The 15,682-nt window shown below is 49.4% G+C and overlaps 1 protein-coding gene across 4 annotated transcripts in view; it reads left to right on the plus strand.

Moving 5' to 3' along the window:
* The first annotated feature begins 7,001 nt into the window (after positions 1-7,001).
* Positions 7,002-15,682, plus strand: part of DOCK11 (dedicator of cytokinesis 11) — an 81,596-nt gene continuing 72,915 nt past the window's right edge. For 3 of the 4 annotated variants that reach the window (XM_015626225.2, XM_015626227.3, XM_015626226.2), the window contains exon 1: positions 7,003-7,170. In XM_015626225.2, the coding sequence (XP_015481711.1) occupies positions 7,069-7,170 (102 nt within the window). In that variant the 5' untranslated portion in view covers positions 7,003-7,068. Of the gene's footprint in view, positions 7,171-15,682 lie in introns of all 4 variants that reach the window. The other variant, XM_015626228.3, reaches the window with a different exon arrangement.

Consider the following 15,682-nt stretch of genomic DNA (forward strand, 5'->3'; position numbering starts at 1 on the left):
ATTCTTTTGGGTTTTGTTTTTTAACTGAAAGCAATGCTGAACTCTGCAACTGGCATGATGCTAACATTTAAATATGAGAGCATTAGCCATAGGCATGGCAGAATCAATTCATCAGTCATGGAAGGCCACTAGGCTTTTTTTATCTCTCATTAGCAATTTACTGAATACATGTGGGAAAATGGCCACTCTTCAAATGGGCTAAAGCGAACCTGTGAGTGTAAGGAATGTTCAGCTGTTACCTTTTCAGGCAAACTTACCTGCTGCTTCTGGCTGGAATATCAGCAATGTAATTTTTTTTGTGTTTTATCAGTGTCTGTTTTCTAAGTGTTTTCTCTAGTTCCATATATGATACTTTGTTTGTTTGAGAGCTGCTTATAAGAACATTGCTTCATTTTGTGAAAGTGGGAACACACTGGACGGCTGTAGGGAATTGTTGACTGGTTCTGGGGACATGCTGCTGGAGTCATGGATCCATGTTCTTTATACTGATGTCTGTAGCTGCTACTTTTGCTTTCCTAGTATTTTGCTAATAGTATTGGTCTCCTGCTAAGATGCAGCAGAGGCTTTTCAGTTCACATAGTTAGAAACTGGTGTGTGCTTTAGTGATGGTGCTTTGGGCGTTGGTGTGGAATTCTGCTCAGACTATAATGCTCAGTAAATGGAGCACAAAAAATAAGTGAAGCCAAGTGCCATGTACAGAACAACACACAAAAGGCCATTCAGAAAGGAACACGACTACTTGTTTAAGCCTGTGGGTAAATTTGTCTTTAACTGCAGTAAATGATGAGCTGTGTTTAGAGCTGTGCCAAGAAGTTTGTTCTTCCACTAACCGTAACTCCTTTGGGTTTTGTAGGGTTCATGCATAAATTTAAACTTATCCTTTAGTACCCTCCTGAATAAAGGCTGATATATTATGGTGAACAACAGAACAGCTTGTTACAGAATCACATGTTACTCAGGGTCCAGGGAGTCCTCTAGAGCTCTAGTCCAATCCTCTCTGCTCACCCAGGTCAGAGCAAGTTGCACAGGCCTTTTAGTATCTCCAGGGATGGATGGATGCTATATTTTTCCTAGATAACCTGTCCCAGTATGTGACCAGCCTCACAGAAAGTGTTTCCTTGTTATCTTTCATTCTTCCACTTACTTCCTCTGTTTGCATATCTAAATGTCCCAATGCCATTTTTGTCTTTTTAGACTTGCTGGACTTTGCTTCAATTTGTTCCTATGTTCAGTTTGTGCCTATGGTTTTCAAAAGACTCTTGTTTTTATGGAAATAACTGCTCCTTCCTTTTGCTTTCTGAAAACAAATAATTAAGAGCTGTAACAAAGTCAGAAAATTTGAAAGGGTGAGAAATTAATTTATTGGCCTGTGGAGTACTTGACTTTGCAGAGCATACTGTGAAATAGATTTATTTGAGCAATGGTGACACCCCTCCCGCCTCCAATACTGTTTTCCAGTTGGCCTCACATATCTATACATGGAAACAATAATCAGAGAGTTTTTTCTTTTGCCTCTTCAGAGTTGTTGTGAAAAATACTGGGCTGAGACCAGGCAGCAATGGCATTTTGACCTAAGGGGCGATGTCCAGCAGCAGTGTGTATCCACTTCTCAATTGCTATATTCTTTGTCCAAGCTCAAGAGCTGCTCATGGGAGTTGTGTGAGATGTTAATAATCCTCCAGTGTGACAATTACTGTAAATTACCTTTACAGCCCTCAAGCAGAGGAAGATAAATAGGGGAGTTCTCATAAGTTGGATGTTACTGTGCTACAGTAGAGCTCTACAGCTTAAACCCAACCTTGTGCTTCCCTTCCATCACTCCCATCTGATCAGTTGTACTGCAGGATGCAGAAGAGAGGGGCGGCAGCTCTGGGGCATCATCACTGCAGTGCTGGGCTCCCCAGAACACAGAGAGACAAGGATGTGCTGGAGAGAGTCCAGCAAAGGGCTAGTCAGGTTATGGAGAGCTGGAGAGAGAGGTCTGTTCACCCTGGAGATCAGATGGATCTTGCCATGTGTAAGAATTCCTGACCAGGTAAATGTTGGAGACTTCCTGGTGGCATCCAGTGGAAGGACAAGTGGCCATGGGCACAAATGACATAGAGGAAATTCCTGTTTTAATAAACATTTAAAAATTGTTGGGTTTGGGTTTTTTTTCCTGTCAGAGTAGTAAAACGCTAGAACAGATTCAAACATGTGCTGCTTGAGGTATTCCAAATTTACCAGAAGTTGTTCTTGCCCTTTCTCCCTGGGGTTAGGGGTGGAGCCTGCAGGGGCAGTGAGGCAGCCAGGACAGTGCTGTCACTGGTGTGTGTGACCACATTTGTGATGGGCTGCTGCAGGCAGCAGCTCTGCAGTTGCTGTCAGGGCTCTCCACCTCTATGGTAGGACCAGTGCTGGCCCTCACCAACAACCCTGTCTTGACCTCTCTCCCTTCCAGTGTCTGGGTGTGCAGAATACATGGAGTGAGGATGTTTTATATGTGCTCAGTTCTCTGTGGCAGAAAAACAAAAAGCTACATACGAAAAATTAAGAAGAGGGGATTTAGAGACAGCTGGAATTGCTATTGATCTTCTTTATAGTTCTGTACCTGAAAATAATTGATGCTGGGTGTTTCAGAAACAGCATCTTGGTCAAATTTCCTTAAATCAGATACAATGAAGTTACCTTATTTTTCAGAAGGTAAACTTTGGGAGAACTTTTAAATACAAAATACAAAAATCTGGTGACTGCTGGGTCAATATTGTCTCTTTAAGGCTGTGCTAAGGACAGCCTGGGACATCACATGAATTGACCATTACTGGTGGTGCCTCTTAGTGCTACTTCACTGACCCTTTGTGCAAGGGGGAGTTTACCCAAGGTCCCTGCAAACCCTTGTATGCTCTTCCAAGAAGCTGGATGCTGATGGGAACTGCCAGCATGGACCTGCAGCTGCCGTGACTTCCATTCCCAGGAGCTGGAGGAGGTGAACAAGGAGTACAGCAGCCCTGGCACGAAGGGCAGCAGTGTGTGCTCCTGCAGAGCTGATTGCTTACCCGGAGGGTGCCCTTCTGGGAAAAGCAATGCTTGGATTTGGCACTCCTCCCATCCCCAGGAGCTGTGGCTGTGCCATCCAGGCAGGAGGCAGCAGAGGGCAGCCCTTTAACGCCAGGACTTTACAGCCTAAGGAGCAGTTTCTTGGTGCACTGCTGGAGCAGCCGCCCTTCACAGGCCTGGAGAAGCCAACAAGTGGCTGCTTAATGCCATTGACACCTCCAGCCATGGGCACAGGGCATGTGGCTCCCAGAGAGGAACAGCCAGTGTGGTGTCTGGCCAGCTGCTCTTGCCATACCTAGCCTTGCACAGTGTTTGTATCTCCTGACACTTCCCAGATTTTCCCTGAGCACAGCAGCAGTGCTGGCTGCATGTGCAGCTGAGGAGGGATGTCTGATCAAGATACCCAAGCACTTCATTTGTCCCTTGCTTTGCCAGAAGGCACAAGCTGCACACAAATTGTTGCTTAAGGAGTTTGTCATGTGTGAACCTGGGGCAGTCTTTGCCTTGGCTTTGCTATCAAGAAGGATCAGTGTGCAGATGTCATTCTAAGGCCACTTACTGGTTTGTCTGTTTGTCTGTTTGTTTGTTTGTAATTTTGAAGTACTTGAAATGCATTCAAACATCACAGCTGTATCTCACAGGAATTCTGAAGCTGGGAAATGGAAGATATAATGGTGTTCATAATCCTCCTCCTGCCCAGCAAAAAAAAGCACATCTGGATCTGGGTTCCCTCCAGGAATGCAGGGCACGCCCCATTACAGTGAAACACTTGGTAAATCACCTGCTTAAATTAACCACATAGGTAAGTGTTTTTCTGGGACAGGCTCATGTGCAGGTGATAGAAAGGCCCACAAATAGCCATTGAAAGCAGTGAAAAACAGGATTATTGGCTGATAATTAAGTGCCCTTTATCTTGGATGGCTTGAGAAATTAAATCCTAAGCCTACCACTTACCCTTCAGCACCTTTGGGAGGCTTGTGGAGGGGTCCCCTATATGTGGTTCCAGACCATATGTCAGCATCAGCTGCACTGACATATTTGTAAAAAAAAAATAAATTATATATATATATATATATATATATATTTTCTTCCTTAGTGCATCTTCTGTGCTGTAGTGCTACTGCTAAGTGGGAAGGATACCACTATCAGTCTAATATGATGTCCTCTGCAAATTTTCTCTTCCTGTAGTCTGTGCTGTCCAGCAGAGCTGGGGAGGAGGTGTGGCAGGAGAACTGTCCAGGTTGGCTGCACCTTCCAGCATGAATCCTCACTGGGAATTCCAAGCTGCTGCTGCTGCTCACCCTCTGATCAGTCAGGCAGGTGTGGGATCAACATGACATTGGGGCCTTCAAGGCTGCAGTCTCAACAAAAAGACAAAGAGATAAAAATGGTAGCACATTTGAATCTGTGAGTTCCCCATGGCTGACTGAATTGGAGAAAGAAATTGAAATTGGAAAGAAATTGGTTATATTTGGTTATGAGGCAGTGCAACTCCTCAGCACTGCGTGTCCTTGGGTGCCTTTCTTATGCTGATAAACCATTACTGGCCTTTTTTCCCTGTGAAAAAGGAGATGAAAAGTACAGTCCTTGCAGGCCTGGGTTTGTCTGTAACAGCAGTGCTGTGGCTGCTGTTGTCTTGCCTTAACACTTTTTGTGCTTTAAACTCTTACTCTGATGTTTAGTCTACCCAAGAGGGAGTCACAGCTTTCTGCAGGTTGTTTTCATGTGATGTGGCCTTCAATTTGCTTTTATTTTCCTTTTCATGCTTTGCTTCATAAAAACAGCCTCACTGTTCACTGGTGTTCCCTGGCTGCTGAGCTCAGGTCAGTGGGATGCTGGTGCCAAAACAGGCTCATAATCTTGGTAGGAACCTTTTGCTTCTGCTTGGATAAGAAATGGATTTTGTGCTTTAGGGAGGGTTTTATTTCTTGTCAGGTGACCACCACAGCACTCTCTTCCCTGGACAAACACTCTGGTTCTCAGAGCTGTTCCTAATGTAGCAAACAGAAGGCAGAAGGTTCTGCCACAGGCTGACCCCAGTCTCTGGTGTGGGCTCTCCTGCAGCCCCCTCTGAGGAACCACAGGGACCAGAGGCTCTCCCCAGCAGCCAGGATGAGCAGGGCTACCCTCACTCTGTCACAAGCATCGTTGTGTCACCTGTCCTTTTGTGGCCAGGTGAAGGAGACCTAATCATTTTATTTGTCAGTTCACTGCAGGGGAGTTGCTGGAGCTGTGCTATGAGGATTTGAAGTGGTTGATAAAATCTCTGCAAGAACGTTCATGGGTGTGGGGATGAGGAAGTGAACCTCACTGTGCTGCTACTGGAAATGTGCACCCCCATGCCTTTCATTTAACTTAGCTTTAGAAAAGCTTCATGTTTGTGAAAATTCAGATTCTTTAACTCATCAACTTTTTCTATCCCACATCTAATAGATATTTGATAATTAAAAATAAAATGTCATATTTGTTTTGCCTCTGATGTAAAAAAAAACCAAAACAATGTTTCACATGAAATGGTGACTGCTGCCCCTTCAGTGAACTGCTAAAAAACAGAACAATAACTGGCTTGCATGCTTTAGGAGTCACAAATAACATTTCAAATGGTTGGGATCATAATGGCTGTATTCATTACCCTCTACAGATTGGCTCTCATAATCAAAACTATTTCTCTATATGTTGTGTGACTTGTGGCATGTCTGTAATTCCAGTGAGATCCTTGTAGATAGTATTTAATCAGTCATATGGCACAATGTGTGTAAATGCCTATGCCTATATGGCAACTCCATTTAATTCAGTATCTTGCTGTGAAGACACAACACACAAAATAAGTAAAAAAAAAAATAATGAAAAGGCTTTAATGAACAAAACAAAGGCTCTCTACTGTAATTTCAAAATCACCACCCTTCAAATAAGTGCACAATCACAAGGTAATGAGGAATAGGAATTGAATCCTAAGGAACCTTCTTTTCATATCCTTACTTCTTGGTTTTGCAGCTGGGCAAGCAAATGTGATCATGGCCTCTGTAATCAAAACACATCCCAATAGCAAAATCTATAGGTTGGATATTTTCTCATTTAATCCCAGCTCAGCTGCACACAGCTGTTCCTTCCTTCCCCCCAGTGGGATGTGGGGGAAAATCAGAACAGAGTAAGTGAGGAAACTAAATACAGTTTAATAAGTAAAGCAAAAGTCACTCACAAAGGCAAAGCAAAACACGGAATTAATCCACGACTTCCCAGGGCAAACAGGTGTTCAGCCATCCCCAGGAGAGCAGAGCTCCCTCATGAGTAATGGTGACACTCTGAACGTCCCCACTCCCTTCTTCTGACCCAGCTTTATACCAGTCTGATTCCACAGGGTGTGGGATGTCCTTCGGGTCAGCTGGGGTGAGCTATCCTGGCTGTGTCCCCTCCCAGCTCCTTGCTGCACCCCCAGCAATTTTGGGACGGGGTGAGGAGCAGAAATGCTCTCGCCTTCATTCTGTGTCAACGCTGCTCAGCGGTAGGGAAAACATCCCTCATCATCAACACAGTTTCCAGCATAAATCCAAACCACAGCCCGCTACCGTGGAGAAAAATAAATTTAACACAACCCCAACTACCAGCACAGAGATGCTCAGTAGAAAAGTCTTGTCCTGGATCCAGCTTAGCCTTGCAGGAACACCCGGTAGGGCAGGGACATCACCAGCCCGAGCGGACTCGTGCCCCACTCGCACCGAGTGATGTCGTTCTAAACCTCCAGCGCCTTCAGCCGGCGGCTGCTGCCCCGGCCGAGCCCGGCACGCCGAGCCCCCGCTGGCCGAGCGGCCGCCGCACCCCCGGAGCCCCAGGGCGAGCACGCCCTGTGTGTCCGTGTGCCGGGCGGGGTGCCGGCACCTGCGGCGGGGACAAAGCGGGGCCGGGCGGGGCGAGCAGGGACCCCCGGCCCCGCCCCGCGGCTCCGCCCGCCCCGGCCCGGCCCTGCCCGCCGAGGGAGCGGCGAGCGAGCGCCCGGGGGAGGCTGAGGCTCGGCTCGGCGCGGATCATGTCGCCATGTCGGAAGTGAGGAAGTTCACCAAGCGGCTCAGCAAGCCGGGCACGGCGGCCGAGCTGCGGCAGAGTGTCTCGGAGGCGGTGCGCAGCTCCTTCGTCCTGGTGAGCGCGGGCAGCGCCCGGGAGGGGCCGCGCCCGGTCCCGCTCGGCGATGGGCGGCAGCGGGAGGAGCCCGGCAGCGCCGGGAAGGGGCAGAGTCGGGCAGGGGATGCGCCGAGAGCGGGGAGAGGAAGGGGCTGGAGAGGGCCTGGAGAAAGGGCAGAGCTGGGTCGGGGCTTGGCAGAGCGGGGGGGGCGCAGGGCGCGGCGGGGCAGGATTTGGGAGACGCTGGGCGAGGGATGAGGAGGGCGCGGCTGGACGAGGCAGGGGATGGGGATCTCTCTTTGGGATCCCCTCCGTGTGTGTTGTGCCGGCCGCCCCACCTGCCTCAGCCGCCCCTGTGAGCGCTCGGAGCCGAGAGCATCGCGGGGAAGCGGCGCTTGGTCCCGGTGTGCGCTGGGCTGGGGGTGGCAGCGGGAATTAACGGGAGCTGAGCAAACGGGTAACGGAGTAACACGGTGAGACAGCGTGAATTCGGCACATGGATAGGGCAGGACTGAAGGGCACGACCTGGCAAGGTGGGAGGCACAGGCGCTGGTGTCAGCCCGATATATCCCGGGAATCGCTCTCCAATGTCTGGGGTGAATTTCACGTGCGTTCTCAGATGCGTTTCATCCCCCGGCATGTGGGATGCTGCAGCAGGTTGTCTTTGTTGTGCTCACAGCTGTGCAAACGGTAGTGCTGAGCCCTGGGAGGATGCCGGGGTCAGCTCACAGCTTCCCGGGGCTTTGTTGGATGTGTTTCGCTGGTGCTCGTTGAATTACTCTAGCGTGTAATCAACTTTGACCTTGACTTTGATGGAAGAAAGGTTAGGCAATGGGATATGCAGAAAGTGCACTACAAGTTCAGCAAATAATTCCTGTTAGTTCTCTACTATTAGACTGAATGGCATGTGCTGTTAAATAAATGCAGAGGTTTGAACATTTCTTTTAAAAATGGAATTTTCTTGTAAATTTACAGATTTCTAAGCCTGAAAAAAAAGCCATGGTGATAATCCAGGCTGATTTCCTCGTGCTAGTTTTTGCTTTCTATGTGCAGTTGTTTGGAGATCCTTACAGACTTCCACGTGATTTGCTTTCCTTCTTTCACCAACAATACTCAGGGACAAAGGCTTTGTACAAGCTGATGGAACTTTTCATTAAAAATAATGGACCAGAAGAGCTTTGGTATCCTACAGGCAAAAGGTTATATAGAGCCTGTGTCAGGTTCCTTCTCTCAGAAGGGGAAGGGATGGGTGGAACTGCAGATGAAGATAAATAAAACCTTGACAGGAACCCAAAGGAGCTGTCAGAGTCTGTCAGGCAGCCACTGTTTCTCTGATCCTCTCTAGGGTTTCATTGCCCATGCTGTCCCTGCCAACTCCTCTCTCTTTCTGGCAGCCACATCCCCAGAGCTGCTGTGCTGCCTCCTGTGTTTGCAGCCAAGCACCCGAGGAGGGTGAGGGCAGGTGTTTCTGATCCCTCGGCCCTGGCAGAGTTTCCTGCTTTCAGCAGTTCAGCAGCAATGGATAAATCCCAGCACTTCTGCATCACTAGGAAGAGCCATAAGACACTGCAGTGATCAGAGAGTGGGGAAGGAGGTGGCACAAGCTTCTAGGACTGTCTCAGATGGCATTTTGACCTTCCTCAGTGATTAAGGATGAGGTTAGCTCCAGCAAAAAGCTGTCTCCTCTCTATCTATTAGTTCACCTTTGTGAGGAAGGGAAGTCTGTGCACTGGGGTGCTGTCTCTTGGGAGGGTACAGAGGGGATCCTGGGAAATAATGGTGGGGAATGCTGGAGTGAAGGTGAGATTGAGAAGTCGTAGTTTCTGATCCTGTTCCCAAGGTGAGTCTCAGTTTGGTGCTGGGCAGCTGCTGAGCATTGTGTGGGCACCTCCCCATCCCTCCCACCCTCTCCTTGCCACAGCCACTGTGGGCAGGTGGAAGGGCCCAGCATCAGGACTGTGATCCCAGCTGTGCCTCACCCTGGGGCAGTGCTGAGCTCAGGGGTGCCTCTGGGGAGCAGGAGGTGGCCAGTGGATACACGGGGAGTAGGAGTTGGCATTTGATAACTTGATGGAGCAGATTGTCAGTAAGTGATGCACTGTGTCCTGGGATGTCAGGAACTGGGACTTTCTGAAGCCGGCTGGAGTTGCACTGGAGCCTTTGCCTGGCAGGATCCCATCCTCTTCCTGCATCCTGGACACAGCAGGTGATGTTGAGTCAATAAAAATTATGAGCTAGTTTAATACTTCCTCAGGCATCTTGTCAAATGCCTTGGCTGTCTGCTTGCCTTGGGGCACTTGTAGCTGAAAGTACAGGTATCTCTGGTGGTGAGCATGAAGGAGATGAGGGGTGGTGAGCAGAGCTGATGCTGCAGGTACCAGAGAACACACCTTCATCACCAGGGGGATAGGGCACCATGGTGCTCTTTCAGTGTGTTGGTTGAACTCAGCACTTTTCAGGGCAGTCCTCGAGACAAGGAGCTGTCTGGAGTAAGAAGCTGTTTGTAGTCAGTGAATGAAATGCTCATAAATGAAAACATCTCAGTGAAGAAAGCTTTTAACGTCATGGAAGTGGTCAGCTTGTCCAGAGCCACAATTTGTGAGTTAAAGGAGGTGTCTCTCTAGCCAGAAGCGCTGTGTCCAGCCCGAGGGAGTCTGATATCTGGTACAGAGTGCTTACAAAGCTGCTGTCTTGCAGGTGCAGTGAAGCCCATGCCATCTTTTTTCTGTTCCTGGTTTTTGATTTATGCCTGTCTAGTGCAAAGAGAATATTTATGTTGTTGACTTTAGCAGGGCTTTGCTCCTTTGTGTTTGTAAAAGGGAAGCATTGTTTATGGAGGTGGTTGGCAGTGAGGGGAGGTTGTCCCTTTCCAAGGTGTCCTGGAGTGCCTGTGTCCACACGGTGCCCTTTGGACCAGCTGCTAGGATGCAGTCAGTGCTGCTCCTGTCAGGGTAAGCAGAGCTGTAGGCTGGAGCTGCAGCAGTGGCAGTGAGCACAGGCTGTGCTGGGGAGCACTTTGGGCCCTGTGGGAAGCACAGGGAAGGATGAGGTGCAGTTCACTTGGGGCTCTTGTTCCCTCTTACTCTGCTGCTGTTCCCAGCATCCTGGCCATCATTCTGGCCTTGCATCTCGTTGACAGACAGGCTGTGTAGGGGAATAGTTCAGCAGGAATCCCTTGAAAGCAGGCACAGCCCTGCAGAGCACATTGGGTGTGCCGGGGTGCCGCAGGCAGCCGCGCGCTGTGGGAACCCCGCTTCTCTCTGTGCTCTTTTCTTCAAGAGGCTGCAGGGCAGATCATATCAATTTCAGCTTCCAGTGGTCCCTGATGTGTGCTACTGATTACAACTGGGGATGAAGTTATGGCAGGCTAACTGATAAATTATGTCACTGTTTAAATAAACAGACATATATAGTGGAAGTGTTTGTTGGAAGGTGGGATAAACAACACATTTGAAAGATAAAGGGAAATGTCAAGATTAGGTAAAAGAAAGGAGCAGTCAAAGCCCAAGTGTGATAACTTAAACTATTCTTAACTGAAAGATGACCTGCAGCTTAAACCTTGGGCACCAACAGTAAAATACTGTGTTAGAAGTGCAACTTCAGAGCCCAAGTGCTGATGATAGCTGGGAGAGGCATCTGGGCTGGAGCTGAAAGACAGCAGCCAGGCACCTTTGGCAGTGGATGGAGATGGGTGATTTTGGCTCAGACCTTCAGTACAATCTCCCTCCTCCCCTCCTCTGATGTTGCTGAGTAATAGTGAGAAAGTTGAGCAGCAGAGCAGGAGAGCAGAGTCTGAGGCAAGGCTCAGACACATGGCAGCAGGATGCACACCTGTGCTCAGGTGTGCCTTGCTCTGATGGAAGTGCCTGTGCACCTCTCCTTCACCCCGTGGAGTGCAGTGGGGTGTGCTGGAGTTGAGCAGTTTAAGGGCACACGTGTGTGAGTGAGATCCCGGGTCTTGTGACACTGCCAGGACAACAGCAAAGGCTCTTCCTTCTGCCCAGGGATCCAGATCAGCTGCACGTGTTTGGGTGGACGTGAGGCCAAAGCTGAGAGACGCCCTGTGCCCGCCCTGTCTCTTTGGGATGTGCTCAGCAGCTCTGGGGCCCCGCAAGGAGGGGGGGCTGTGTCTCAGCCCACGCACGAGTTTTCCAGAAGTGTCGTTCTCTGTGTCGTGACAGAAATTAAAAGTGTGGGAGGCACGAGATCAGAGCAGCAAGCACTTGACAAAACACAGATGATGCATTTTCCCACAGTGCTGCCAAAGCCAGTCATCTGGTGGCAATTTTATGTCTCGCACAATTGCTCTGATTTTCTTTAGATCATTTCTATACAGTTTAACTGAAGATGCATTTACTGATTTGCCATGAAAATTTTAGAAAGGGTGCAGAGCATCTTATCTGAGAAGGAGCAGCTGCAAAGGATTTTCTCTGGGTCAGCCAGGCAGGGGGAGCATCTCTGGGTCCCCCCAGGGCACAGCTTGGTGCCCCAGCAATGGCAGTGCGAGAGAACATCTGCTTACAAACAATTGTGTGGATCCTTGCCGTGCAGAGGTATTCAGAGCAAGTGTCTGCTCTCTGTGTTACTCTGTGGTGCTGTGGGATGTGCTCCCTGAAAGCTCCCTGTGAGAGGGTGGGCAGCGTGCCAGGAGGAGACGGGTTTTGTTTGATCCTGGCTGGGCTGGGCTCCTATGGGTGGCTCAGTTTCAGTCAGACACAAAAAGGAGATATGAAGCTCCTTAATGGTGATACTAAGGAGGTTTTGACTGGAGGCAAAAAGGCATTTTGTTCTTTCTGTGGTTTTTTTTTTTTAGCTTAAACTATATTATTAGTGTCTCAATTTATGCTCATGCAGAATAAATCAGCTTTCTGCATAGAGTCCTCTTTTAATAAGCTAAATTCACTTTGATCAATGTGAAGCCTGTTTATATGCAGTGTTTGTAGTGATCTTGGCGCTCAAGAGAGACAGAATGTATGCATGTTCCCCCTGGGGGTAGTCAACATGCTGTGTTTGCACATTTTACATAGAAAAACAGACATATATGAGGCATGGGAGGAAATTCTGCCCCTGTGTAAGTGGGTGGGAGTTTGGCTGTTGGTTTAACCTGGGCAGGATTTGCCTGCTGTGCCTGGGTGCCTCCAGAGTTGGCCCTGGTGAATCCTGTGGAAGTGTTTGTGGAGACAATGTTGTTCATGGGGCTTATTCAAGAAAACACTTAAAAGCATTCTTAGAACTAATCCAGTGCTGTCCTGAACCAGGGCTCCTGTGCCTTGAGGGGCTGGATTTAGCCCAGAGCTGGCCCTGGGCAATGTGTGCCAGGGAAGTTCCAGTTTGCTCCTGCATGAGCACCCACCAGTTGTGGAGATAATGAAGGGCAGGGCTTGATGGAGAGGAACAAGGCTCCAATACACTCTGCAGCTATGTGGGGACAAATCTCTGGCATATTTCCTACTGATACCCAGTCCTTAAGAGCTGGAGCCATTCCTTGCTCCTCTCTGAGTGCCTGTGTGCTGAGGTGTGACTGTTACAGGATGGGCAGTCATTGTGTCCAGTTCTCAAGGGGTTTGGAAGCTTTGGATGGGCACAAAATCTTACCCTTCCCAAGGCATTGTTGAAATGTTTGTGTCCTCCTGCATGTTATTGGAAAGCTCTAGGAAGAGAACAAAGCATCCAGCCCTGACATGTGCTATCTCTTACCACGTTGTGCTAGCTGGGGTTTTAGCACTCGCTGGGCAAGGTTGAGAGTGGTTTGTTCTGAGGACAATGCCATGGAAATGCAGTGTCCCTGCATTGACAGCATCTGCCCCAGCCCACCACCGTCAGTGCCGTGGGACGCCTGGAACAGATGGTTGTGGTGGTGCCAGCACTGCAGCTGGGATTTGTGCTCTCAATCCAGTGAGGGGATGGCTCCTGGGCTTTGTTTCAGCCTGTTCTGGTATCTGGAGATATTTGCAGGTATCTCCCCCACCACCAGGAGCATTTGAACCAGGACTGCCTGCTGTAGTGTGTAGTGTAGCAGCGTTTTCTGTATGCAGCTGGGTGGCTCTTTCATCATTTCACTTAGCCCTCTGTAGGCTGATTTATTATCTCTAATGGTGCAAAATTGCACAAAGCTTTTGACATTTCTGTGGCCTGAGAATGCAAGTCACGGTCACACACAGCAGCTGAACAGCAGCCAGACATGGGGTACACATGTGCTTCAGCATCCCTGGTTAATTGGCCTCCTCACTCCTGCTTTGCACAAGGAAGAAAAGAGTAGTTTCTTGTACCTTTGTGGCCATTGCTGTCATCTTAAAAATGCTGGATTATGTTTCCCTGCCACCAACTCTTTCCATCTCTTTCATTCCCTTAAAAGTACAAATCAAAGCTCTCCCTTGCCCCTCTTTCCTTCAATACAGCCCTGATTTATCTTTACAGTTTTTCCCTGCCTCCTGCTGCTTCTCTAATGGGGTTAGGGCTGCTTGTTCCTGACCCCTTTCTCACCCCTCTCTCCTGCTGAAAAGCAGTTTCTTCTCTCCCCTATTAATATCTCCTGTCACAGGACTGTTGCTGGGGAGCAGTTGCATCTGGAAGGAGACTCTGTGCTGGTCCACAGCACTCCCCACTCCTTCATCCTGCCCCTGGCTCTGTGCTGGGTGACATCCCCACAGCAGCCTGGCCTCTGTCCCCTGAGCAAGGACACTGCTTGGGAGAAGCCAAGAAAATGCCTTCTCCCCTGTGCAGTAGCTGGTGATGTCAGAATGCCATAGCAGCTCTCCATGCAACTGTGTTTTGGCAGTGGTCAGGAGCCTGGGATGTGGGCTGCAGTGTCTGTGTGCAGCAGGACACGTGTCCTGGAGGAAGCCAGGGCTCAGAAAGGCAGCTGGCTCCGTGTCTGCCAGGGCTCTGTGTTCAGCCCTTGGGGACAGGGGGTGAGCAGGAGCTCAGGGGAGATCTTGTGCCAGCCAGAAAGGGATGGGGAGACACAGGGACACGAGAGGCTTGGCAGGAGCTGCATTTCTGGCAAGGGCAGGTAGAAAGGTCATGGTCAGGGGAGGAAAAGGGAGTCTCCATCTCTTGGAGGGAGATGATGATGCTGGCTGGGGTGGGTTGAATGCCCACAAAGCTGGTGTTCAGGGAGACAAAGCCAGCTTCCAGCAGAGAACTGCCTTCTGTGGCACTGGGGTTCCAGGAGAGTTGCACTGGACTCACACAGGTTTTACTTTCCCTCTGTGCTTGGGGAACCCTAAACTCTCCCTTGTCCTGCTGCATGATGCTGGCAATTGTACAGATGTTTTTATTTGGGGAAGCTTTGAGGTGCTTCTGTTGACAGCAGCATTTTGTCTCTGGGTGGGTTGGAGCCTCAAAGAGTCCATCCCTTACAGATCCCAATCACAGCATCCCCTGCCTGATGGGAGTTTCTGGGGGGAGCTGAGTTCAACTTTACAGCCCCTTTGTACCCGTATCCAATGCCTGCAGCCTGAAGATGGAGCACAGATGAGGCTGAGACAACTTCCTGAGCTGCTGAAACCACTGATGACATGGCTGGGTTTGGCTGCATTGCTGAGGCAGCCCAAAACTGCCCTGGGGCTTCCTGCTCTGCTGTTCCCCAGTGCTGCTCCGTGGCCTTGGACAAGTCTGTTCCTCTTGTCCGGGCTCTGTCCATGCCCCAGAGGGGCTGGGGATGTTCCCCTGCTCGCCTGGGGCTGCGGCTGCGCTGTTGGCTCTGCCCTGCATGCGAGTGGTTTCCTAAGTGAAAAACAAGAGTTTGAGACAGACAGGAAAGGGAGGGGTTCTGCTTATGTGCCATTAATTGCTTTAAGATGTTCTGGAGCTGGCTATTCTGGATTTGGATGCTAAATATAAAACTGATACTACATAAATAAATGATGAAATGCAAGTGACATCTGAAAAGTACTTTGGGATGTTCCAGTTAAGAACCTAAATAAATAACATGTATTATTGTCGTTGTAATCACTATTTTCCTTTTTTAGCATGCCTGTACTTACAGAATGTTTTGAGAAGTCCTATCTGCCAGAAATTCAGCTGTCCCATAGAAACCAGTACCCTTTTGCCAATTTCTATTAGCTCTATTATTTTCTGAGGAGAAAATCAAAGCTGTGGTGTGTTGCACATCTCTCATGCTCTGCAGCAGATGCTCAGCTGGCTGCAGGTGCCGCTTGGCTGACACAGAGCTACCCTGATCCCTCTGCTCCTCGAGGAGGAGGGCTGGGTTTGAGCCAGGATGGAGCAGTGCTGGCAGGGACTCACAGGACTTCAGGTGCTGTGGCAGGGGACTGGAGACTTCCTGCAGTGTGTTCTGAGCTGTCACTGTCACACAGAAGCACTTGGTGATGCTGAGGAAGGTCAGACACAGGGAGCAAGGGTACTGAAAGCAATTTCACAGGCTTGTCCTAATGCACTGCCCTGTGCAGGAGCAGTGCTGGATCAAGTGTGTGCTCATGCCAGACGTGGGTCATGCCCTCGCTTGCCAGTGCTCTCCTGCTGACTCTGCACTTGTCCAAGGCATCACTTTCGGAGGTGATGTGTG

The sequence above is a fragment of the Parus major genome, chromosome 4A, assembly GCF_001522545.3.
Source record: "Parus major isolate Abel chromosome 4A, Parus_major1.1, whole genome shotgun sequence".
In the NCBI taxonomy this organism is placed as follows: domain Eukaryota; kingdom Metazoa; phylum Chordata; class Aves; order Passeriformes; family Paridae; genus Parus; species Parus major.